Here is a 26033-nt window from a genome sequence, read left to right as displayed (position 1 = left end):
CAGCAGGCAGAACTCGGAACTCGAGGGCGGCTTTCTCTTAAAGGTGCTTGCAGCGATTACCGGGACACTGAGATGCGGGGCCCCTTAGGGCAGGGCTGAGGATCAGCCATAGATACTTGCTCCGCCCTGTTGATTCCCTGAGACCCCGCCCCACCCAACCTGCAGCAGAGGCTTTTGCATATGAATGCCCTGGCCCTTTGCAATCTGAAAATTACCTAACAAACTGCAGCTGGGCCAGACAGACCCAGAACTTCCAAAAGAAGGCCCAAGACCCCACAGAAGCTTGCATTGCTTCACAGCTGGGCCTCATTTGGGCACCTCCAAACCCCAAACAAGGAAGGGGAATCTGCAGATCTCCTCATAGCTCATGCTGGGTAGCCTCAGGCAGAGGCTAAATTAGCACCTCCTTAGATCCAAGAGCCAGTGTACCCAGAGGTCAGAGTGGGACCATCCAATTATAACTCCTCAGATCCATAAGGGACACACTCAGGGGGCAGACTCAGTGAGCACCAAAGCCCCACTGAAGCAAGTCTAGCCTCATAAGGGTGCCTTCAGCACAGAAATTCTCCCACTGTAGACACAGCTGATTCTCACAGCCAATTGGCCTGGAGGTCAATTCCTCCCAGTAATACTACAACAATCAAGGCTTAACTACAACAAGACTGTGCACAAAGCCCACAAAGGGGTGCACCAAGAGTGTCCACCTCAGGTAATTGGGGAGGCTGAGCCACTGGGCCCTATAGGACACCTAGCACACAAAGCCACTCTGTCAACACAGGGAAGCATAAAAAATGCGGAGACAAAGAAGCAGGTCACAAATGACAGAAATGAAGGAAAGCAAAAGACTGGATATAGAGTTCAAAACCACACTTTTAAGGTTTTTCAAGAACTTTCTAGAAACCGCCGATAAATTTAGTAAGACCCTCAAAAAGACTGGTGAGACCACTGATAAATGTAGTGAGACCCTCAAGAAATCTAGTGAGCCCCTCGAGGTTATGAAAAAGGACCAACTAGAAATTAAGCATACACTGACTGAAATAAAGGATATTATGCAGAGTTCCAACAGCAGACTAGAGGATCACAAGAATCAAGTCAAAGATTTGAAATATGAAGAAGCAAAAAACACCCAACCGGAAAAGCAAAATGAAAAAAGAATCCAAAAATATGAAGATAGTGTAAGGAGCCTCTGGGACAGCCTCAAGCATACCAACATCAGAAGTATAGGGGTGCCAGAAGGAGAGAGGAAGATATTGAAAACCTATTTGAAGAAATAATGACAGAAAACTTCCGCTACCTGGTCAAAGAAATAGACTTACAAGTCCAGGAAGTGCAGAGAACCCCAAACAAAAGGAATCCAAAGAGGACCACACCAAGACACATCATAATTAAAATGCCAAGAGCAAAAGATAAAGAGAGAATCCTAAAAGCAGCAAGAGAAAGACAGTCAGTTACCTACAAGGAAGTACCCATACGACTGTCAGCTGATTTCTCATCAGAAACTTTGCAGGCCAGAAGGGATTGGCAAGAAATATTCAAAGTGATGAATGCCAAGAACCTACAACCAAGATTACTTTATCCAGCAAAGCTATCATTCAGAATTGAAGGTCAGATAAAGAGCTTCACAGATAAGAAAAAGCTAAAGGAGTTCATCACCACCAAACCAGTATTATATAAAATGCTGAAAGGTATCCTTTAAGAAGAGGAAGAAGAAGAAGAAGGTAAAGATACAAATTATGAACAACAAATACGCATCTATCAACAAGTGAATCTAAAAATCAAGTGAATAAATAATCTGATGAACAGAATAAACTGGTGAATAGAATAGAATCAGGGGCATAGAAAGGGAGTGGACTGACTATTCTCGGGGGGGGGGGGGGGGAATGGGTGTGGGGGATGCAGGAAGAGACTGGACAAAAATTGTGCACCTATGGATGAGGGCAGAGGGTGGGGTGGGAACCAGGTGGAGGGGAGCTATGGGGAGAAAAAGAGGAACAACTGTAATAATCTGAACAATAAAGATTTAATTAAAAAAGAAAAAAAAAAGAATCTGAGGGTCAGAAGGTTGAGTAATATTTACCAGGCTATATTCTTTTCAATGTTTGAGTCATAGTTCTTCATACTATAGCTTTTGGGGGTTGGTACAGATAACCTGCAGATAGTTTTCTTTCTGCTTATATATTCACTAGAGGCCCGGTGCACAAAAATTTGTGCACTTGGGGGGATGGGGGGGGTCCCTCAGCCTGGCCTGTGCCCTCTCGCAGTCTGGGACCCCTCAGGAGATAACGACCTGCTGGCTTAGGCCTGCTCCAGGGTGGTAGAGGGCAGGCCCAATCCCTAGGTGCCTGCCCTGCAGCCCCTGGTCGGGCTCAGAGCAGGGCCGATTGGGGAGTTGGGGCGCCACGCCCTGTCATGCACAGATCAGGGTGGACTGGGAGGTTGCGATGCCACCCTCAGGCACGCTCAGGGTAGGGCCAATTGGGGGGTTGGGGCACCGCCCCCGTCACACTCAAGGCAGGGTCGATGGGGAGGTTTCGGCGCCACCCCCTGTCATGCACAGAACAGGGCCAATCAGGAGGTTGGGGCGCTGCCCCGTGTCACTCACAGAGAGGGCCCATCAGGGGGGTTGGGGCTCTGTACCCTGTCACGCACAGAGCAGGGTCGATCAGGGGGTTGGGGAGCTTCCCCCCCTGTCACACACAGAGCAGGGCCGATCAGGGGGTTGAGGAGCTCCCCCCTGTCACCCACAGAGTAGGGCCGATAGGGGAGTTGGGGCACCACCCCCTGTCACACACAGAGGAGGGCGGATCAGGGGGTTGGGGCACCTTCCCCTGTAACGAACAGAGCAGGGCGGATAGGGAGGTTGTGGCCCCGCCCCCTGTCACACACAGAGCCACAGGGCGATCAGGTGGTTTGGGCGCTGCCCCCTGTCACACTGATCCCGGTGCCGGGAGGCCTCGCGGCTCCGCTGATCCCGGTGCTGGGAGGCATATTACCCTTTTACTATATAGGATAGAGGCCTGGTGCACGGGTGGGGGCCAGCTGGTTTGCCCTGAAGGGTGTCCTGGATCAGGGTGGGGGTCCCCACTGGGGTGCCTGGCCAGCCTGGCTGTTGGGATGATGGCTGTTTTCAGGCTGGCGGGTGACTGAAGCTCCCAACCACTCCTTTTTTTCTTTTATTCTGGGCCAGCTTTAGCTCTGAGGCTTGGCTCCAGCTCTAAAGCCTCCGCTGCTGAAAGCAGGTATCTGGTTTGTTTGGGTTCTATAATGGAAACACTGTTTCAACTCCAGCTCTGAGATCCCGGCCGGCTGAAAGCAGGTTTCTGGAGTTTGTTTAGATTCTATATTTGTAACAATGTTTCAAACTGCAAGCTCAGAGGCTGGCAAGGCAGGCGGGGAACATTGGAGTCCTCTGTCACTGAAGCAAGCAAGCCTCATGTTCAGTTCAAGCTGCCTGGCTGCCAGCCGCCATCTTGGCTGGCAGGTAATTTGCATATCACCCTGATTAGCCAATGGGAAGGGTAGCGGATGTACGGCTAATTGCCATGTTTCTCTTTTATTAGATAGGATTTTCTAATGTCCTTTCTAACTTCCTGGATTGGTTGCCTATATATTTATCTTTGTGCTGAAGTCTATATATGACAAAGATATGAGTGTCCCAAGACAACATTTTTTTTTCACTCCACCTGCTCAGCTAGGAATGGGAATATAAAATAGTTTGACCCAGGAAGTAATCATAAAGTAAAATTGCTGAGTAAGAAAATGTTGAGGTATAACTGACTTTCCCACCAATAGTAAAAAAAAAAGACAGAGAGAAAGGACTTCTCTTCCCACATCTGTATCCACTGATTAGGGAGAGAAATATTTACCAGAAGCCTTGAGCCAACTTCCTTCATGTCAGAATGTCTTCCTGGCCACCCTGAGCGACCAAGAAGCTGGGAAAAGAAGTATAGGGCAAATGAGATTATGATGACCAAGACTGGCTTACCCCATGATGTATCTGTGTATTACAAGCAGATCAAAGTCAGACGCGCTAATAAGGAAGCAGGGGTTATAGCTATTGAAGGGGTAACCAATAGTTCCTGCCATGAGCACTTTAAACAAAACAATCTGCCTCCCGGAAAGTAGGAATTTACAAGATAATAACATGATATTTGGGCATGAACACGTTTCTAATGACAGCAAAGCTCTGATTTGGCAGTTTCAGAAGGGAGGGCTTAGCCCAAATTCCCTCTTCAAATTCACAGCATACTCTGGGTTCTGAGCTTGGCAAGGAAGATGGGTCTTCACTTGCCAAAGCAGAAGGAGAGGATGATTCAGAACCACTATGATGTGTGATTTTCACTGTGAGAACTGGCAAAGCAAGATGGTGATGCATTGTCAGGTGAAATACAACTCTTGGTCCTCCCAACAGCTTCAGGAAACAAAGAACATTTCCTCATTCCCTTCACCAGAGCCATTTAACCCTTTTCTGCATGTCCAAGTCCTGTGTGTTCTTAATGTCCAGCTCAAATATCTTTCCAACCCTATCATCAAATCCAGGTGACTTGACATAAATAGCTACCACTTATCTCCATCTAAATTGCTGATAATAACTGCTGGCGTTTATTGGGCATGGGCTATAATGCAAGGCATTAATCTATGTACTTTACAACTATTAACTCATTTAATCTTCTCAACGACCCTGTGAGGTAGACTATAGTAATATTTTATAGATAAGATTACTTAGAAATAAATTGTTAATAACTTGATCAAATTCACATAGGTTGTAAGTGAGCAGGTAAACAGTAAAGACCGGACTTGAACCCAGCTCTCTGTTTCTCCACAGGACTTTCTCCTGCTACCCCAGGACATTACCTCCAAATGATTCTTTTTCTTGCTCTTGCCTCCATGTGAGTGTTCATTAAAAGACCAAAAGCTTCCCTGGCAGGTGTGGCTCAGTGGCTGAGTGTCAATCTATGAACCAGGAGGTCACAGTTCAATTCCCTGTTGGGGCACATGCCCAGATTGCAGGCTTGAGCCCCAGTGTGGGGAGTGCAGGAGGCAGCCGATCAATGATTCTCTCTCATCATTGATGTTTCTATCTCTCTCTCCCTCTCCCTTCCTCTATGAAATCAATAAAAATATTTTAAAAGACCAAAAGCATCTTTCTGTATCTTTAAAGTCAACCTGACCTTGCTGCATGTGGAATCAGGCAGTTTAGTAATATGTGAGCACACAGTGTCTCACGATTAATTAAATATCTGCAAATGAATTATACAGGCTGGGTCTTTCTTTTGAAAAGCTACATGTCACTTGAGTAGAAAAACTAACCCTGAATTCAAAATGCCCCATACTAAAATATTGACTAGAGAATTAATTTTAATTAACCTAATTTTGAGTGAGCTTTAATTAACACACTAAAAGTAGTGAGTCATTGCCATTCTCTGAGCCAAAATGAATTTATATGAAATAAGGGATGAGGTCTAGAAGGGAGAGAGAGAGAGGGACAGAGGAAGTCATGTCCCCTCTCTCTGAGATGCTACCCCAGAACTGAGCTCAAAGTGGAGAACTAAGCTCCCAAGACCCGACACAACTGATTCTATCACACAACCTACTTACTGTGGTTACCCAACATGTAATCCACCCATGACCTGGGTTGGAACCTCCAGGGCCTGTTGTTGGAATGCCACTTCCTGGGGCCCCCTCCAGGCCTACAGATTCACCTTCTCAGAGGATGATGCCCAGGACCCAGCACTGTCACAAGCACCCCTCAATGGCTCTGATTCATCCCACGGTGTGAGAACAGCTCTCAGAGCTCAGTAAAAATGTAAAGACCATGATGATTCCTCAGATTTATTTCATGGAGATATAATTTTTAAGTAAATAAGATAATATCCCAGCAGCTCTAAAGGAGAGGCATTTGCACTTTGAAAATGAGGGAAATCAAGTCTTGACATATCGATGGCACATTATCCCTGTATGCAGTCAGAAATCAACTGCTTTGTACTTCGGAGCAGAGCTGTCAACAGTTACTGATTCAGTGACGGGGGCATTTTACACCACAAATTGAAGCCACTTTAATGAACTCACCTTTGCATTCAACTCCTAGTTAATGTTATCTTGTGGGGAAATGGCATTTTTCTAAATTTATTACTTCAGTGTGTCCCCTAGTTAGGATAGACTTCCTGACTCAACTACTAATTGCATGTTTGAGACTCTCTTTGTTTCTTCTTCTGTACAACACCTAGCAAAGGTAACTTTTTTTTAGATAAATTACTTCCTTTTCTTATTCCTCTCCACTGGTTAGACCCAGTCCTCAAACTCACTCTGTTGCCTGCTACCCTACCAATTAAAATCCAGGACACGGGAAATTAATTTTAAAAAAAGAACCCTAAGAGTTGAACAGCTCCTTGTGGTTAGGCACACTCCTCTGGCCTTTCCCCAGCTTAGCCGTCTCTGTTCATTGGCTTCCTGGGACTTTCCTTGAGCCTAAGAGTTCCCTGAAACTTTGGGGGTAAAGTACTCAAGGCAATATAGTGCATCAGTCTGGGGGTTTATGGGAATCTCCCCATTTGGAGCAGCTCTGGGAGTTCAATCACCTTGGAAATACCAGAGCAGGCTCCCTGAATACGCACAGAGAATATTTTTTTTTAAGCGCCATAAGAAAACAAGGTCTAGTTATCCCCAAATGTAAGAGTCATTATTTAAAACTCTCACTGACTCGGAAGAATTTTAAGTCAGGAATAGCATCTTCAAGCTGACAAGTCACAATACCTGTACTTTTGCTAAACAAACTGGTGGGGGAAAGCTTAAAAATATCCCATCCCCATCTTAGTTTTTTCCTTCTAAACAAATGGAATGCCTTTCACTTATCAAACTGGCCACGCCACTACAGTGAGCACCGATGCATATGGAACAGTAAATAGCAGACATCAAGTTCCCCTTGTTGTTTGTAGAAACCTGACTTTGGAAAAGGAAGTGTGGAAGATGCAGGGGTAGGAGACATTTTGCACCTTAAAATGGAACTGCTTGCTGTGATGCAAATGGCTCTGGGTGTGTGTTGGGGGAGTGGGGTGGATAATTTCTGCAGACTCTCCTTTTAGGATTCCAAGTTTAGTTTGAGTCATTAGTAAGCATACTGTCTGTTGAATGATCACATGAATGAAATTAGTACTTTGCTGATTCTATGCACTGAGAGGACTAAGAACACTGATCAAATTTCCCCTCCTCTGTTCTTCCTTTCATGAGACATTTACAAAGCGCCTAGCCTAAGCCAGGCACCTGATAGACAAGGTTCTAGTCTAGTAACAATCTCTTAGGATTTGCGAGGGCACAGCCTCGCTTCCCTTCCTCGACAGCCTAGACGGCTGTCGCCCAAGGGCTCCCGGCTTCTGGGACACCTGTTTGGCTTCTAGGAACACGCTCCTCCAGGGCCCGCCAGGAGTCTTCCGGCTTTGCCCGCAGCCAAGCCCTCGAGTTCGAGTTCTACTCCGGAGCTGGCACTCGCTCTGCACGGAGCGAGCTCTGGGCTCGCAGGGCACCGGGCGCCACTCCTTCCACCCGCCCGCCCGTCGGGCTGCGCCAGACCCCGCGCCCGCTTACTTTGCCGCTGTCGCTCACTCCCAGGAGGTGATCCCGCAGCACCTCCATGGGGCAGGTCCAGGTGGAGTGGACGAACGTCCCTCGGAAGATGTGCGACAGGAGCGGCATCCCGGCGGCACACATGTCAGTGGCAGAGCGCAGCGCGGGGTCCACGGGCCGAGAGGGGCGCACCAGGCGGAGGCGCAGCGAGGCTCCCGCGGCTGTGGACGGCTGCTGAACCCGCACCGGCTCCTGCTTCTCCTGCCCCTGCTTTTCTGGAGATCACCTGCCCCCTGCAGGCCGCGCCCAGGGGTGGCTCCCTATCTTTTCTATACCAATGGGATGTTCCTGCCTGGAGTTGGGTCCCTGCTCCACTCCCGTGGGTGTGGTCTTTCCCTCCTCCACTGCGTTCGTTTTTGATATATTAACTCTTTGAGTTTCCAAAATCACGGCTCACGCTGCAGTTCTTTGGATCCGTGGTGGCTGTCACCCACCCAGGGGGCAGGAGATGAAGGAAGGAGCTGGGGGAGTCGGGATTCCAGCCCCGGACCTCGAATTGGTCACTAAAGGTGCTTTTACTCTCTGTCCCCCAACCTTCTCCACCTTCCTTTAGTTGGCACACCTGGAGTTGCACCTGCCTGTTTTCTCGCTCCTTTAGGCTCCTAGGGCTGTTTGTGGCCAAACCTTGGACTCTTCGACCTGTCACACCCACACACTCTGACCTGGCACAAGTTCAGACACGGATGAAAGGTCGGTTAGAAAAGCCAACCTTACAGACAAGTTTCATTTTCAGCTTCTGCCAGCGGCAGATTTGTCCTAATGATCTGGAAGCATGTTCTAGCAGTGATGGCGAACCCTTTGAGCTTGGCGTGTCAGCATTTTGAAAAACCCTAACTTAACTCTGGTGCTGTGTCACATATAGAAATTTTTTGACATTTGCAACCATAGTAAAACAAAGACTTCTATTTTTGATATTTATTTTATGTATTTAAGTGCCATTTAACAAAGAAAAATCAACCAAAAAAAAATGAGTTCGCGTGTCACCTCTGACACGCATGTCATAGGTTCGCCATCACTGTACAGAATTGCTAGGAGAGTCCCCCGCCCCCTCCCGCCGCTGGAGGTTAATCTGGACCCCAAAGTACCTCTCTTCACTTTGAGGCCAATATGTTGATCCTTCTGCCCATCCACAGACAATTACAATTCTAAGTTTTCTCACACCTAAATCAATCTCTTTGATTTATTTGCAGTTGTACAAAGGGGAGAAAATAAATACTCTAGCCAACTAGCTAGGATTGGCAGTGTGACATGGCATGGTGGGAAAAGTGCTGGGTTAGGAATCGGGAGACTATGGTCCACGAGGTGGGCCTCAGCATCCTTATCACCGTCCTTTGTGAAAATGGAACTTGGATTGCGTGCTGCAAAGACTGCTTCTAGGTCCATGTTCCTTGCCCACACGACACCCACACAGCTCCTCACTAAGTTCCTCCCAGAAAACCAGCTGGGTTCTCCTCAGGGCCTTTGCACCTGCTGCTCCTCCTGCCCCTCACGCCTCCTGTGGATCTGCACATGGCCAGCTCTTCCTGTTACTGGTTTACTTCAATTGTTAGCTCTTAACCTTCCCCCGCACCACCAAGCTAGTAGCAAACCCCTGCCCCTGAAATTTCTATTCCATAATGCATCCTACATCTGCCATTGCATTGATTATATCCACCATCATGTATTTTATGTTATTTATTTATTTATTTATTTCTGCTTCCCTTCTCCCAATATACACACACAGTAATGGAAATACCACTAGAATAGGGGTCTTGCACCTAGAACAGTGCCTGGTGTCGCATACATATTTATTGAATAAAGGAAGAAATGGTTTTCCTGGGAGCAGAACAATAACCTGAGATAAGTATCCAGTTTTGGTGACGACATAAAGAATGAATGTCCCATTGCCATGTATGAGCAGGCTTTCCCTGAATTGCTGCTTTTATAATGCAGGGCTAGCTTATATGAATGATTTATTATTTTCTCAGTTCCTTCATTCCCCCTAATGTCTAGGGTGACCACCTCATCCCAGTTATGGGAGACTTTCCTGGTTTTAGAACAGAAAGTCTTGAAACCCAGAAAACTCCTCAGTCCCGAGTCCACCAAGGAGGTTGGTCTCCCTGCCAAAGACTCAGATTGGGAAGCCCTGAATCTTGCCTTGTGGAGACATTAGCCCTCTCTCCCTGTCACTTTCTCCTGATCCTGGAGACCACGCTCCCTCCTGGCAGTCCCAACAGCCAGAACACCGAAAACATCCTCTTGATCTAGGCCTGTATACACACAAACCTCAGAAGGAAAAGCGAAGAAAGTGTCTGGCTATTATTGTAAAAAACAGAAATCAGTTAAATGCTCCTAATAGATGTGTGGGTCTCCTAAAACAGATACAGCTAGTATATTTCTAATGAAAGCCATCTCAATATCCAACAATTGAGACTAGTGAATTTGAATGTATTTGCTCAGTAGGATATTATGCAGTTATTAAAAACAATTAGGGCAAATATGTAGGCATCTGGGAATTATATGTAATAAAATTTTAAGTTTTTTTAAAAAGGTATTTATGCTTGGTTCAAATCAAGAAACACCTATAGGCATATACTTGAAAAAGTATAGCGAACAGTGGCTATGGTCTTACTGGGGTAATGGAATTGCTAGGGCGTTTTGTTTTGATGCTTACTGCTATTGTTGTCTGTGGCTCATGGTATGAGTAATTACAGTGTAGATTTAAATGAAGTTCATCTTACACAGAAGGAATGGCCACAGGCCTCCCGGTGACATGGTGTTTGTGTTCCTCAGGTAAGTGCACAGCTCTGCTCCCATTCACAGCCCAGTTGTAGACCCCTTGCTCAGCATCCAGCACGCTCAGCTCAGCCACACATCAGAAAATCTGGACAACTCTCATCCCTCCTCCACCCTAAGATTCAGACACTCCTTTAAATTGTTGGTCCTCCTGCAATTGTGAAGCCCACCCTGGTCTCCCCAGGGAAATGTCCTCAAGGTCACTGAGGTTTAGAGGGGAAAGGAGTTGCAGAGCTTTTATAGTCACCTTTGAAACATAGCCCAAATACATGGCAAGCCAGCCTCTGGTTAATGTGGTTACCCGACAGGGCAAAGTATGCAACAAATGGCATTTATTGTGCCTCCAAAGTCTCAAGGAATGGCAGTTTCTATTCTCCAGTTCTTTCTACAGCCCACGTTTAAACACATGCAATATTAGGACTGAGAGTCTTACAAATTATTATTTAATGTGCATTTCACTGCTATTCTCTAGTATTATCATTCCCTGTCAGCAATGGTTCCTTTCAACCCCCACCTACTCAGTTCCTCAAAAGGAAAGCCACCAATGGTGTGCACTTTCAGGGTCCAACCCCCACATTTCACTTCCAAAGAAAAGAGACTCTCCTTCATATGGCTGCTTCTTCCGGCTCTTCCTCCTCCTCTCCCACACACGTTGCATCTGCTTGGCTCGTGATCTCTCTGCCTTCCATGGTGCTGGCCTCATTTTACTACCTACTTTTCCCTGATCAAATCCTTCAGCTTAATTGCTCACTCTTAACCCCCTCCAGGAAATCTTTATGCTCCCTCTCTCTCTGGTGTTAGGTGCTTCTCCTTTATTAGTCTATCTCCCCAGAAGATTGTGGTCGCCTAAAAGACCAAGCTCTCTCTTTCTTCCCCCTTTCTTTCTCTGTATCCCCTAACACAGTGCCTAGCCAAGAGAAGCTGCTCAAGAGATTTATATAAATGCTGAATTTCAAGAGATGGCTCTATTGCCTATAGTTTAGTGCTTTAAAAAATAAAGGGCTATAGTAAGTGTGTTAATGGTGAGATTTTTATTGGGACTAGAATTTAAGAAAGAGCTTTAGCCCTGGGCCAGGGTGGCTCGGTTGGTTGACCAAAGTCCTAAGAAGGTCAGCAGCTCCATTCCCTATCAGGGCACATGCCCAGGTTGTGGGTTCCATCCCCAGTAGGGGGCGTGCAGGAGGCAGTTTCTCCCTCTCTCTAAAAATCAATAAAACTATATTTTTAAAAAAGAAAGAGCTTTATCTTCTTGATTTAGTCTTTCAACATTTTATTATGAAAAATTTCAAACATACCGAAAAGTTGAAAAGCTTCATTTCTTAAGACCACATTCATCCCCAATGGAAACAATGGTCTCAAAATTCCCCAACTACTAGGTGGGTCAAATATATTCTGAAACTCTAATTGCCTGAGGCAAAGGACAGGATCATAGCATAATCAGTTTTGACATTCAGGTCACCTTATTGGTGTAATTACACCAGCAGCTGATCAAACTCTCCTGCTAGATAGAATTTGACCTGTTTTAAAAGGCTTTCTCTTCTTCTATCTCATTTTGAGCCACACAACAACCCTATAAAGTAGGAAGAGGGTGTACTTTAATCATTTCAGAGATGGGGAAACTGAGGTTCAGGGGCTTTGGCTTGCCTATCTACTTAGTGCAGATGGACCTGGGTCTTGACTGCAGTTATCCTCACACATTGCCTCCCCATAATAGACAGCGAAGAATTTTACATTCAGTTTTTCCATGACTCACTTGGTCACTGTGAGTTGTCATCTACAACTTCCACATTATACAGGGTTTTCCAACCATTGTCAGTGACACACCGGCCCATCCTGAAGTAAAACCAAAGTAGGAATAAAAGTAGGACCTCGAGGAGATAAGCAACCCAATCAGCATAGGTTAGTGAAATGACCCAGTGAAAATAACGCGTGTTTTCAGGAGGCGCAGAGAATAAAGGGCAGGCGGGTTAAATGAGAAGCCGCTTTCCTCTCCTATCCAGGAAAAAGTTGTCGTTGCACAGGGAAGTAAATGCCTGCCTATTTTATTTATTCTTTTTGTGTAGCTAAATCTATCAGTTTCCATGGTGCTCCATGTTCACCATGGAAACTGACAAGCTCGTTATGCTTTAAGGGGAAAAAAGGCACACCAAAAATCTGAGATGGAATAAATGCATTCCTTTTAAAATTGTGTTCTTCTGAGTAGGAAGCCTTGATGGATAGCAAATCATAATGATCTCAATTTTCCAGTTCTTAAGTGAGAATGCAAGTTTGCATACCCATCAAAGGAGTACTCTGTCCCCCCTCCCCAAATTACTTTATCTTTATAGCATAGTTATGCCTGTGGGTGCCTCACTTCTGCATTTACTAGCAATAGAGAGATGGCTCAATCCTCACTTAGCCAATTTTTATGACCTGTAGTGCTAGTCCCTATATATTTTATTCTGTTTGCTCACGCAACCAATACTTTTTGGAAATCTACAGTATAGCAGGCATTATGCTAAGCACTGTGGATATGACAATGTATGAAATACATGTTGTCCTACCCATATGCAACTTACACTAATCTTCCTTCTCACCTCTAGGAGTGGAATTAATAGTTTTCACAGTATTAGCATAACATGTCCCTACCATGATTGGAGAATAGCATATTATCATATATACTGCATATAAAATTTTGATAGGAATATAATAAAAGGCACTTAAGATTAGAGCTAAAGTGACACATATTGGTAAGAATGCAGATGTGATTTCTTTATCATTGTTTTAAAGAGGTCTATATTTTTAAGCAGATATTTTATTTTGTAAAATTGGTATGTTCATTTTAAAAGATTGGAATATTTTAAAAAGATACTCATAACTCACAATCTAGACCTACCATTACCATTAGCATCCTGGAGGTTTTCTTAGAAAAGTTCAAATATAGAAAAGACAAAAGATGAGAGACTAGAGGTTTGTAGAGGGAAAAGTAAGCTGGAAAAAAAGCTGCCTCTATTTTGTAGAATAGCAACTAAATTTGGAGAAAATTGGGAAAAGACATATGTTTTACCTGAATTTTAATGAAGACAGGAGAACTTCAAAACAAGAGAATTGAATTTCAACTTGAACAAGGTTTTATGCCAGGCTGGTGCAGGAAGATTATTTTTTTTCCAGGATAGAAAGCTTTCAGTACCACATAAGTGACTGTGTCCATCACTACCCTTACTGCAGATCCTTAGAATCAGGTAGCACCTTAGCTATGACAGCAAGCTCAAAGCTAATACTACTATTGACCTGGTATTACTTTATCTACATTTCTACCCTAACATGGGTTATAAAGATATCCCACATTTAACACCAAAGGATAAGCACTATATAGAATCAATATCTATGGGTTTCTATTCCAGCTCAGCCTCTAGCTAGTGATACATTGGGAGAGTCATTCCACCTCTTCAGACCTGTAAAATGGGAGATCACATATGATCACTGGTTCCATACTTCTTCACTCCCCAAAACTCATTTTATTTCTCCTTCTCAGACCTTACATTTTATTTTATTTTTTCTAAATATTGTAATAGCATTTTTCAAGTGGCAGATTATGGAATAGTTTCAGATTTTTTAAAAATATTTTTTCTTGCCCTAACTGGTTTGGCTCAGTGGATAGAGTGTCAGCCTGCGGATTCAAGGGTCCCAGGTTCGATTCCGGTCAAGGGCATGTACCTTGGTTGTGGGCACATCCCCAGTAGGGAGTGTGCAGGAGGCAGCTGATCAATGTTTCTCTCTCATCGATGTTTCTAACTCTCTATCCCTCTTCCTTCCTCTCTGTAAAAAATCAATAAAATATATGTAAAAATACATATTTTTTTTCTTGATTTCAGAGAGGAAGGGAGAGGGAAAGAAAGAGAATCATTAATTAGCTGCCTCCTGCACAACCAGGGCATATGCCCTTGACCAGAATCGAACCTGGGACCTTTAAGTCCGCAGGCTGACGCTCTATTTACCTACCCAAACCAGCTAGGGCTCAGACCTTTTAAAACATTATATCTATAAAGAAGACAAGATAGATGCCCAATATAAGTTATTGCATGAATTACCCCATTTTCATTAATGAAAGACTAAATTAACCACCTTCCACAGTTTCTGATCAACATGAACTATCTCGTATTATCATGTTGAAGTAACATAATTCAAACCCAAAGCAGACCTACCATTTTACTTAGTTCATGCAATCTATCTCATGTTGGACAAGTGTTAGTAATAGCTTAAGAAAAATAGTTTTGAATTTGTTGGAGTAGGGAATCGTTAACATGATTTCACACATTTCTATTAATTAGTCAATTTTTCTGCCTTGAACTAAAAGAGTTCACTTTACACATATCCAACATGCCACACTGACAAGTGAGACTTAGAGAATGAAATCCTATTTACATACTAATTCTTGAGCCAACAAGGAAGGGTTGGTTTTTCTCACAGGTGTCCATGCACAGCTCAAGTAGTTTGAGCTGACAGTGGTTCCCAAGTTGGGAAGAGGCTCAGCTCAACTAATGACGTGATAGGCTATATACTAAGAGCTGTTGCATGCATGTGAGTCCATGCTCCTAGCAGCCATGCCAAATTTGGGCTTCTACCCCAGCAGAAAGCCAACTATTACAATCCTTAGAAAAGCTACACATTTAGTGTCCCTTTGGATAGGTGTATATTTCATATGGAAATTAAAAAGTAACTGAAAATCAAATTGTAACAAAAAAAATGATGCTTATAAAGAAAATAAAAGATTTTTGGAAATCCTTATGGCCTTATTTGAATATATAAAATTAAACTTACTTGGGGAACTATAAATGAATGTCAAAAATTCCTTCCTCTCTGAATATTTCTAAAGGGATGATCTTTAATATTATTATATATATTAAAGGAACTTACCACTTATGGAGGACTCTTTCATATGAAAAGCAAAGGACACTAATTATAAATTTAGCCCAAATGGGAGGGGGAAAGCATAAAAAAGAAGCAACTTTTGTTGTTGCTTTTATAAATTTGGTTTGTTTTTTCAGAATTCTTTATGCAAGGGCACATAATAGAGACTCAGTAAATAGTAGATGAATTAATCTCAGATTATATACTCTAATATTCCAATTCAGACTTACTCATTTCCTTCCTCAAGCATTAAAATTGCCATAGTGTATGCCCAGCCAGTGTGCTCAGCAGTTGAGTATCTGCCCATGAACCAGGAGGTCATGGTCTGATTCCCATTCAGGACAAATGCCCAGGTTGCAGGATTGATCCCCAGTAGGGGACATACAGAAGGCAGCCAATAGATGATGTTCCTTTCTCATCAATATTTCTCTCTCTCCCTCTCCCTTCCTCTGTCTAAAATAAATAAAAATATTACAATTGCCATAGTGTACATAATATTATCATATGTTGTAAAATGAAGAAAATGTAACTTGAGTTTGAGGTATGTAAACGTAAAGACTTTAAGTTGAAAGTGGTAAAAACCAGCCCAAACTCCAGCTTCATCTTGACTACATTAGGCAACACATTTTGATGTAAAGCTTCAATCGGCTCTGAAATTCTCCATACACACTGTCATTTACATAATATTTCTACATCTCTTCCTCAAAGAGTTTATAAAATAAAAATTGTCTGATGCCTTGTTGAAGTCAATATATACCACACATTCTGTTACTAATTTTATTGCTTAAAAATAGGATATTTCCTCTCAAGTTGTAAAAAATGTATTATATCTATAAAATAGTATTTTAGTAATCATTATCTGTCTTGTGGGCCCCTTGATAAGAGTTTTTATAATGCTCATCCAAACATTAAATGGGGCTTGATGAGAACAGAAGTACTAGTTTATTCATCCTTTCCCCCTCAGGTGAAGATAGGAGAGCAAAATGAATAACGACCTGGCGTTCAAAATCAGACAAAGCTGGTCTGAATTCTGGATCTACAGGATACACAATCTTGTGTTTGTGGTTTCATCTTAAATCTCACTTTCTCAAGACAGAAATTCAAATATCCACTCTGTTTCACTATCAGAATTAACTGAAATAAGATACATACAAAAGTAGGTTTACAGTTGTGAGTACTCGAATGCTACCAGGCAAAACTGTTAAGCAGAAGTACCTCTACTCTTGATATATCTCACAAATGTTAATTTGTGACATATATACCCTTTTGTACCCAACTTCTTTCCCAATAGATTTTTGAGGCAGAATTTATGCATGCTTAAAAACCCTTAATAAAAACCAAGTGCCTCCTAGAGCACAGTAATGTTTTATGGAGAGTCTTCAGAAATATACATTTGAGTCTCATAATCAGCCAGGAAGATAAGCAGGGCAGACATAGAACTTTGCACTTTACAGATGAAGGAATGAAGATAAACAAACATTAAATGCCATGTCTAAAATCACAGCACTGCTTCTCTAAGATCCTCGGACTTTTGGCAATTAGTTCAAAGCTCTTTCCATCACTCTATTTGATCGTTTATTTGAGCAAATACCAGCCAAAAACTGGTGTTTACCCCTATTTGCCGAGCCCCTTCCCTTTCCTCTTCATTTATTCTCCTTTTCATGGTCTTCCTGTTCCCCATTATATCAATGGTTTCCAATCTTAGACAGGAAGTAGAGAGAATCTGATCGGTTCTTATGCAGTAAACGAAAAACACAGAGAGAGTACAATGTGTCACCCAAAGGGCCAAATTGCTAAGCATTGAATAAAACTTAATGCATTATACAGTGACTATTTTGGACCCCATTCATAGAGTTACAGTAGTACAATTTTTAGTATTGTTTGGGAGAATACTTCTAGGAAGGCAGTTAGTGAAAGAAGAAATGAGGTAGTTTTCCTAATTCTCCTTAAATTGTAACCAAAGTGAAGATCTATTCTGACCATGGGAAGTCAAGATGATGGAAGGCCTGGAGTTTAAAAACAAGTGACCAGGGAATAATTTCCATGTGAGCTAAGGTCACTTGGATAATCTAAAAGCAAACATTCTCAGCTTGACATTCCCAAAGAACAATGTTCGTGTACATAAGGGATGTCTAAGCGGTATCTAGACTATACACTTTGCTGATTTTTAGAATAGGAAAGAAGTCATCTAAAATAGCTGAAATTCTGGAACATGCAAACCAATAGATGATAGAGACCAGATAAAAAAAGAAAGCTCAGAGATTGCTTCCTAAACAGAAATTACTTCTTGTTATCAGAGATGAATAGTTCCCTGAAATTATCACACAGGGCACACGGAACTGTCTCCTTTTCTTCCTCGGTTACACTTTGTCCTTGAAAATGGTGGACTCCATATGATAATGAGGTACATATATCCAGAGCTGCCCTACATAATGGGGTATTGTAAGCCAGAGACACAAATGTGGACCATTAGATCAGGTTGAGGATAGGGTGGAGGGAGGTGAGAGGACTACATGGGTCCTGCTGAACCATCAATGGCCTGGGAGTTTCTTGGTATGTTTGGACTACTGAGTCCCTACGGGATACTCTTGGAGTGGTATTATTTACAATAATCTACATCCTCTTGCTTCGTTTTGGAGATTGTCAGAATAATATAGCCATAATATAAATACACTGATATTGCTGCACATGCCATTTACCATCAAATAGGGCAAGAGAGGAAAGGTGCCAAACACATTCTTTTCTTTCTCTGTTGTGTAATGCTGTCTGTCACCGCAATTCCATCATTTCTACCTCACTTAATATGAGTAGTTGCTTTAAAATTATCATTATTAATATTACAATCAGCAAAGAGATTGACAATGTAAAGCAAATTTTCAGAAGAATGAAGAGAAAGCCACCCAACACACTCCCACTCTACCACATTCCACTGAGGCAGAGTAAGAAGAAGCTAGGAAAACCCCTCAGCAAGTGGAATGGGGAAACGGAGACAGACAGCTGAACAAACTGGCAGAGCAATTTACAGCCAGATACAGACGGTCACCAGGATGGAGAGCCCAGGTGCCTAGCAAAGGGTGAAACTGGCATGGGACCTCACTCCCAGGGTGATTGCTGGCCATACAGTTTAGATGCTTCTGACCTTTCCTCCCTAGAGATAACATCTAAACCTCAGCTGTATCAGCAAAACAGGCGGGCAATGCCAGGACCAGCTTCAATTACTAATGACCCTCTGCCCCGGTACCGACCCATCAGTGGAGACCATGACCCTGAAAGGAACACCTGGAAAAGCTGATGAATATTTTATTGAGATCCTCCTTGAAGATCTCCCCTAAACTCCTAGCCTTTAAAGCCTTCAAGACCAAGGATCCAGTGTCCTCTCCCTCTTGGGATCACCCTGTACCTTTTCCTTCCCCTTTTGCTCCCCCCACAGGGGGAAACCTTTTTCCTGCCAAGGTCCATTTTGGAATTTATAACATCTTTCATTTAATATACACTGAGTGGCCAGATTATTATGACCACCTCACGTTTGTAGGCAAATTAGCTATAATTTCCCCCTGAAGTTGCCAGAGGGCCAGACCATTATAATAGGGAAGCAGGTTGTTTACCACGACAGTAGAAGTGATTTTTTTTTTCTGAAGATATGGGTAAACAACGCGATTTAACAGCCTTTGAATGTGGGATATATTTGAATGTGAGTGGCCAGATTGTTATGACCACCTCATCAGTCCTTCCTTGGGCCACCTTTTGCCTTCAATACTGCGGTGATTCTTCTTGGCATTGACTCCACACGATGTTGAAAGGTGATGCGAGGAATCTGACACCATGCCTGATGAATAGCACTGTCCAGTTCTGTGAGATTTGATGGTTGTGGAACCAGCTGCCTGATGGCTCTTTTCACTTCATCCCACAAATGCTCAATTGGATTGGGATCTGGTGATTGTGGGGGCCACGTAAGCAAAGTAAAGTCTCCCTCATGTTCTTGAAACCACTCCTGCACAATACGAGCACCGTGGCATGGAGCATTGTCTTGTTGGAAGAAGCCATCTCCATTGAGATACGCCATCAACATGATAGGATGAACTTGATCAGCAACGATACTTAGGTATGTTGTGCTATTCAGATGTTGTTCCACACGAATTAAAGGGCCCAAATCATGCCCCAAACCATAACACTGCCCCCACCAGCTTGAAGGGTTGTACTCATGCATGTGGGTGCATGCTTTCATGCTGTTTCTGCCAAATTCTCACTCTGCCATCTGCATGATGCAACTGGAAATGTGATTCATCGGACCACATGACTTTTTTCCAATGCTCGACTGTCCAATCCTTGTGTTCCTGTGAAAATTGGAGACGTTTTATCTTGGTAACTGCAGACAGCAAAAGTGTTCAAACAGGCCTTTGGCTTCCATGCCCCATACAATGCAGTGTACAGCTAATTTGCCTTCAAACGTCAGGTGGTCATAATAATCTGGCCACTCATAATAATATATATCCCACATTCAAAGGCCGTTAAATCACATTGTTTACCCATATCTTCAGAAAAAAAATCACTTCTACTGTCGTGGTAAACAACCTGTTTCCCTATTTATAATGGTCTGGCCCTCCAGCAACTTCAGCAGGAAATTATAGCTAATTTGCCTACAAACGTGAGGTGGTCATAATAATCTGGCCACTCAGTGTATACACTGAGTGGCCAGATTATTATGACCAGCCAGATTATTATGACCACCCCAACAGTACTTCATTGACACTTCCGAAAATACTGAATATTGAAAATTTCCTAAGCAAATACTCTCAAGGTATTATTTTATTATTATTATTATTATTATTACTACTACTATTTGCATAACTAAATCACTTCATTGTACTGTTGGGGTGGTCATAATAATCTGGCCACTCAGTGTAATTCACTTGCTCCTAGATTTACTAAATTTCGAGTCCTGCCTGAGGTTGCCTTGGCAGGGCCAGACCAAATGATTTCTCAGGCCTTATATGGGCCCACGGGCTGGACATTCCACACCTCTGTCCTACACTCTAAGGGACCTCAGGAGGCTTGCAACCGGGGACCAATGGTAGGAGCAGCTTGTCCCAGGTTAACCCCCTGAACCTGTCCCCAAGGCTCCCTTTTCTCTGACTCTCTAGTGAGCTGACAGCAGCCCCTCCTTGGCTCACTTCTTTCCCGTAACTTTCTAGAGAGCCAAAACCTAGGCTCTCTCCTGCTGCTGCTCTATCCTGAGCCCTTCCTTGTTCCACTGTCCCCAGCTTCAGTAAACATACTCTCAAAATCACCCGGACTCATGATGTGAAATCTTCCCTGCACATAGTCAAGAACTCACACACTACAGGCCACCCCGAGGCAGCCTCGCTCTAGGCTGAGTTCCCGTTCCGGTAACACCACCATTCCCGTATCTGAGCCCCTTATTTAAGAGAATATGGAGTGGTGAATACACACACTTGTCACTTTCCATGCACTTAGTTATAGAGACTGCTTTGTAAATGCAGCAAGGATAATATAGCAGCGATAGGCAGGTACAAAAGCAGCCATACAACTCTCATTCATCTTACCCATGTATTGCTATGCCAGTTACATTCATGTCCTTCTAATAGGACATGATTTGCTATTTGAATCCCCTTTCTTTGGGGATGTGGGTATCAAATAATAAAAACCCAGTAACCCACTAAACAGGAAAATCTGGAAGTGTCTGGCTCAAGTAAAACCAAGCAAAACAGTGGATGTAATTGTGATAGGACTCAAAGTCCTCTCTGACAAATGGTTTACAGTCACACAAAGATAAGAAAAATAACATGCAGGCCAAGACTAAAAGGTAAACGGATACATAGATCCGAATGGATAAAAAAGATAAACAGATACATTTCCTGTTTTGGAGGAAATGACTTCCAAGGTCATCAGTTGAGAGTGACAATACCGTATTTTTGCATAGAACAAAAGGAGAGCTGAAGAGGCCTGTCTCATACACCATTCATTTGATCCTTACAATGACAGTGTAGGCAGATAACCTGAAAGAATGTCCAAGGACTAGCCTGAAAGGAAAGAACAACTAAACCTGCAGACATGTTGTAGGTTCTTTCAGGTAAGATTTACTTTCATACCATTTTGGGGGTTTTTTTGTTTATTTTTCCGTCATCCAATTTAAATTTTAAAAATTTGGTTTTGATTCAACCTGGTTCAAATGCTTAAAAAGAAAGATATAATTTCTACTCCACTCTAAGTAGCCCATGAAATATAAAAAGTGTCATGCAGTTTTTAAAAGATCAGGTTGTCAGGCATAAATAAGTGGAAATGTAGGATACAACAAATTTCCCAGTGATCTTGAACCATGCAGATGGCCATTTTGTATTTTTAGGGTCACAGAGAATTTTTTTATTCTGGGATGTTTCCTAGGAATGACTTTTTTTAAAATATATTTTTATTGATTTCAGAGAAGAAGGGAGAGGGAGAGAGAGAGAAACATCAATGATGATAGAGTGTCATTGATTGCTGTCTCCTCCATGTCCCACACTGGGGATCGAACCCACAACCCAGGCATGTGCCCTGACCAGGAATTGAATAGTGACCTCCTGGTTCACAGGCTGACGATCAACAACTGAGCTACACCGGCCGGGCTCCTAGGAATGACTTTGTATGTTTTCCTTGAACTGATCTATGGCAGGCTGACAATTTGCTCAAAAAGACACCCAAATAGGCTAAGAAAGTGTCAGGCAGTTACAGGACAATTTGAAATAGGGAGCAAAACACTAACCAATTTCTCAATATCCCTTTATACTTTTCTGTAAACCTCATTTCTAACTTGTTCTAACTGGACAAGACTTAAGGCTAAGATGCCACTTGTCTGTCACAACAAGTCATAACCACTACTCAACACTGGCAGGTTTGTGAGTCACCAACATTTATTAATCAGCACAATACCTCAGTGTCTGGAGTAGAGCAGACACTCAAAAAATATTTGTTGAATAGATGGATAGATGGATGAGTAATGTAGGTACTGAAGAGCCCAATAAAGGAAATATTGCTTCTTTCAGGCAGGTTAACAAAATCCAGGAAACCAGGGTCATCATACTCTAAAAAGGCCCCTGTCTTGATTTAAAAACAAAACAAAACATATTCCTGAGTCCAACCTAATCACACGAGTTCTTAAAAGCAGAGAACATTTCCCTGCAGAGATTAGACTCAAACGGAGATGTGAATGTAGAAGACAGGTTAGACAAATATGATTTGAGGAGTCGGTCCTATTCTGCTGGTGTTGAAGATGGAGGAAGAGATCCACGTCCAAGGAATGAGAGTAGCCTTAGAAGCTGGAAACAGACTTTCTCCTAGAAAGAAATGCAACCCTACCAACATCTTCATTTTAGCCTGGTGAGACCCATGCCAGACTTCTGAGCTATAGAACCATACATAATAAATGTGTTTTAAGCCACACACACACACACACAAAATATTTCTGAACCAACCCTATACTTTCCTAATTCTTTGAAAAGCTGTATCCAGCCCAACCGGTGAGGCTCAGTGATTGAGTGTCGACTATGAACTAGGAGGTCACAGGTTCATTTCCTGGTCAGGGCATATGTCTGGGTTGTGGGCTCAATCCCCATTAGGGGGCGTGCAGGAGTCAGCCAATCAATGATTTTCATCATTGATGTTTCTCTCCCTCTCCCTTCTTCTCTGAAATCAATAAAAATATATTTTTAAAAAAGAAAAGAAAAGCTGTATCCATTATATATAACTTTTTTTCTCCTCTAAGTAACTTTTGTTAAGAATCAGACTTTGGGTAAGATGGGGACGAAGTTGGAAATTTTTAGGGACTAGGAAACATAAAAATAGAGTTAATTCAATCTAAGAAGCCAGAGAAACCTAAATGTTCTCAATCTAAGACATTACCTACCTTGAAATCTCTCTCCCACCTTCACTCCAAGCTGCCCTAATATTCATAATTCTGCCATTAACCTGATCATAAGTCTTGTTATTGAATATATTGATAAATATTTCTATCAGACAACACTAAAATAGTTTTCATTTGTTCTAAGAAAGATAATAACTATCCTATATAATAAAAGGCTAATATGCAAATCAACCGAACCACAGAACAACTGGGAAGATGCTCAAAGCAGGAGCTGCCTCCTGGTGTTCTGTGTGCCAGAAGCTTGGCTCATGGCTGGAGAGTGCAGCGGTGGTGGGGAAGCCTCTCTCGCCTCTGTGGCAGCACTAAGGATGCCCATGGGGAGCAGGCCTAAGCTGTCAGTTGGACATCCCCCAAGGGCTCCCGACTGCGAGAGAGCACAGGCTGGGCTGAGGGACAACCCCTGTCCCCTGCGTGCACAAATTTTGTGCACCGATCCTCTAGTCTATAACAATAAAAGGGTAATATGCTAATTAGAGCGGACATCTTCCGGACATCATTCCGGACGTCCTTCCCGATGAAGCTGGGACTGGAGGGAAGCCAGCCCAGGTCCTAGGTTCCTGTGGGCAGCTTGAGGGAAGTCAGCCTGAGTACCAGGTGCCTGCCAGTGGCCGGAGGAGGTAAGCCCGGGTCCTGGGTGCCAGAGGGAAGCTGGTGCCGACAGCCAGGGATAGAAAGGCCTACTCTTGCATGAATTTTCATGCATCGGGCCTCTAGTTTTATTACATAAGAGTTATAACCTTGCTCATCAGTGGTTTCCAAATAAGAGTGACCACCAAAACCATATGAGAACTTTAAAATGCACATATTCTTGGCTCCTGTCTCCAGAGATCCTGGGGAGATATCCACATGCATATATTTTAAGTTTTCTGCAGTGATTCTGATGATCACCAGATTTGAGAAACACTACCCTTAATTATTGTTTACTGAGTACCATTCTGCCTGAGTGCAACAAGTCCCTCTTAGTGTGTTATTTATACTAGTTACCTTGAATGCTATCATTAGTGAATATTTATTTGTGTAAAATTTTGTGAAAATTCAGGTTTCCTTCTTTTTCAAAAATAATTTCAAGTATAATATCTCTCTCTCTCTCAGTTGTTTATCCACAATAAATAGGATATCAAATGTTAAATAAAGAACATAACATCATCACTCACTTAATAGTGGAGTGGCCAGTGGCCTACATAAAAATTATGAAAAATAACCTGTGATAGTATGTTAGTGTCTGTATTTGTATAAGACATGTTTTTCTTAAAAAGAGAAAAAGTATACGTGTGTGTGTGTGTGTTTGTGTGTGCACTCAGAAAGTGCAGGTGAGATGAGGAAACGTAGGTGCAGAGAAATGAATGCTCAGAGGTACAGGATTCAAGGGGGCGGGGGGTGCCAGGATTCAAACCCAGGGGTCTGAGTCTAAACTGGATGCTCTCACTATGTCACCGCTCCTAGCCCTATGCCCTTGGGACATGTAAAGCCAGGAGTGAAATAGGCAGCAGATATTCAGGTCTGAGGATTAGGATAGCAACCTGGACTCCAAATAGAAATGTGGCATTTATCAGCAAATGGAAGTAAAACCATGGGCATGGGTGAGATTTCCAGGACAGTATTTGTAATGAAAGTATTTGTATTTGAAATAAAATGAAGACAGATCTGAGGAATTTCAACACATACGGAATAGAGGGAAAAAGAGCAACTTGCAACCCCAAAGATTAAGTAGGAGAAAAACTAACAAAGTAGGTGTTTTCTGAAAGTCCATGGAAGAAAATGTTTCAAGGAGAGAACTATCAACAGAGTCAAAGGCTGCTTGCTACAAATCAAGCTGTAAGGGGGACTCAAGAAGTGAGAAGATCATTGATGATGTTGCCCAGAGTGGTCTCAGTGATGTCATGGGACACACGCCACACTGCAGTGGGTTGAGGTGTGAGAGATGGAGATAGCAAGTGAATACAAGTCTTTCAGGCAGTTTGTCTATGATGAACTAGAGACTGGGTCCAAGAGAGGGTTTTTCAGGGATGAACAAGGGCAGAATAACACAATGATTAAAATATAATCTAATCAGTTAGAGTTTGGTTTGAATGCCTACTTTGTCACAACATACTGCATGTCTTAGCTGGTGCTTACCATTTCTGAGCTTCAGTTCCCTCTTCTGCATAATATGGAAAGCATCATCAACCTTTAAAAGAGGTTAAAAAAAGTAAGTTCGTAGATTGAAAAGCCTTTAGTTCCATATCCGGTATAGACTACATGCTTAGTAAATGGGGATTGCCATTTTATTACTTCTATTCATATATCATTGAAAAGGATGTTGAAAGGCCCATGACTGAAGTAAGAAACTGAAATGTGGGAAAGGAGGCTCACTGTAGAGCAGGGATGGGCAACCTTTTTGTGAATGCGTGCCAAAACCAGCAAACTCTCTAACTCAAAATTCTTCTGCCTGCCAACCTTAATTTTTTGAGAACATGTTACACCTACTTGGTATCTCTTAAGGTGTACGTATGTGAAGAACCTTGAAGAAACAATAAAATTCATTCGAGCGACAAAAACACAGTATATCATGATGAAAAATACATTTATTTTTTAATGTATACATGTACACTGATAGTCCGACAGAAAACTTTATGACTCCGTTTGATATTATCAGTGGGACTTTTGCTGCTGCATCACTGATGACAGAGATTTTACATCAGGTTTATATTTCGTGACCTTCAGAGATATGCACGAGCTACTACTTTCATCCGTCAGGCTACTCCTATTACGAGACTTAACAAAATTCATCACTGAGAACAAAGATTCACAAGCGTATGTGGATAAAAACATGGAAAGTAACGCTGTTGCA

General features: G+C 42.7%; 1 protein-coding gene across 1 annotated transcript in view; it reads right to left on the bottom strand.

Moving 5' to 3' along the window:
• Positions 1-7917, bottom strand: part of GDA (guanine deaminase) — a 73413-nt gene extending 65496 nt beyond the window's left edge. The window contains exon 1 of the mRNA XM_059656901.1: positions 7582-7917. Within this exon, the coding sequence (XP_059512884.1) occupies positions 7582-7704 (123 nt within the window). The 5' untranslated portion in view covers positions 7705-7917. The remainder of the gene's footprint in view (positions 1-7581) is intronic.
• Positions 7918-26033: the final 18116 nt, after the last annotated feature.

The sequence above is a fragment of the Myotis daubentonii genome, chromosome 11, assembly GCF_963259705.1.
Source record: "Myotis daubentonii chromosome 11, mMyoDau2.1, whole genome shotgun sequence".
NCBI lineage: Eukaryota > Metazoa > Chordata > Mammalia > Chiroptera > Vespertilionidae > Myotis > Myotis daubentonii.
This window is presented reverse-complemented; position numbering and strand designations above follow the sequence as displayed.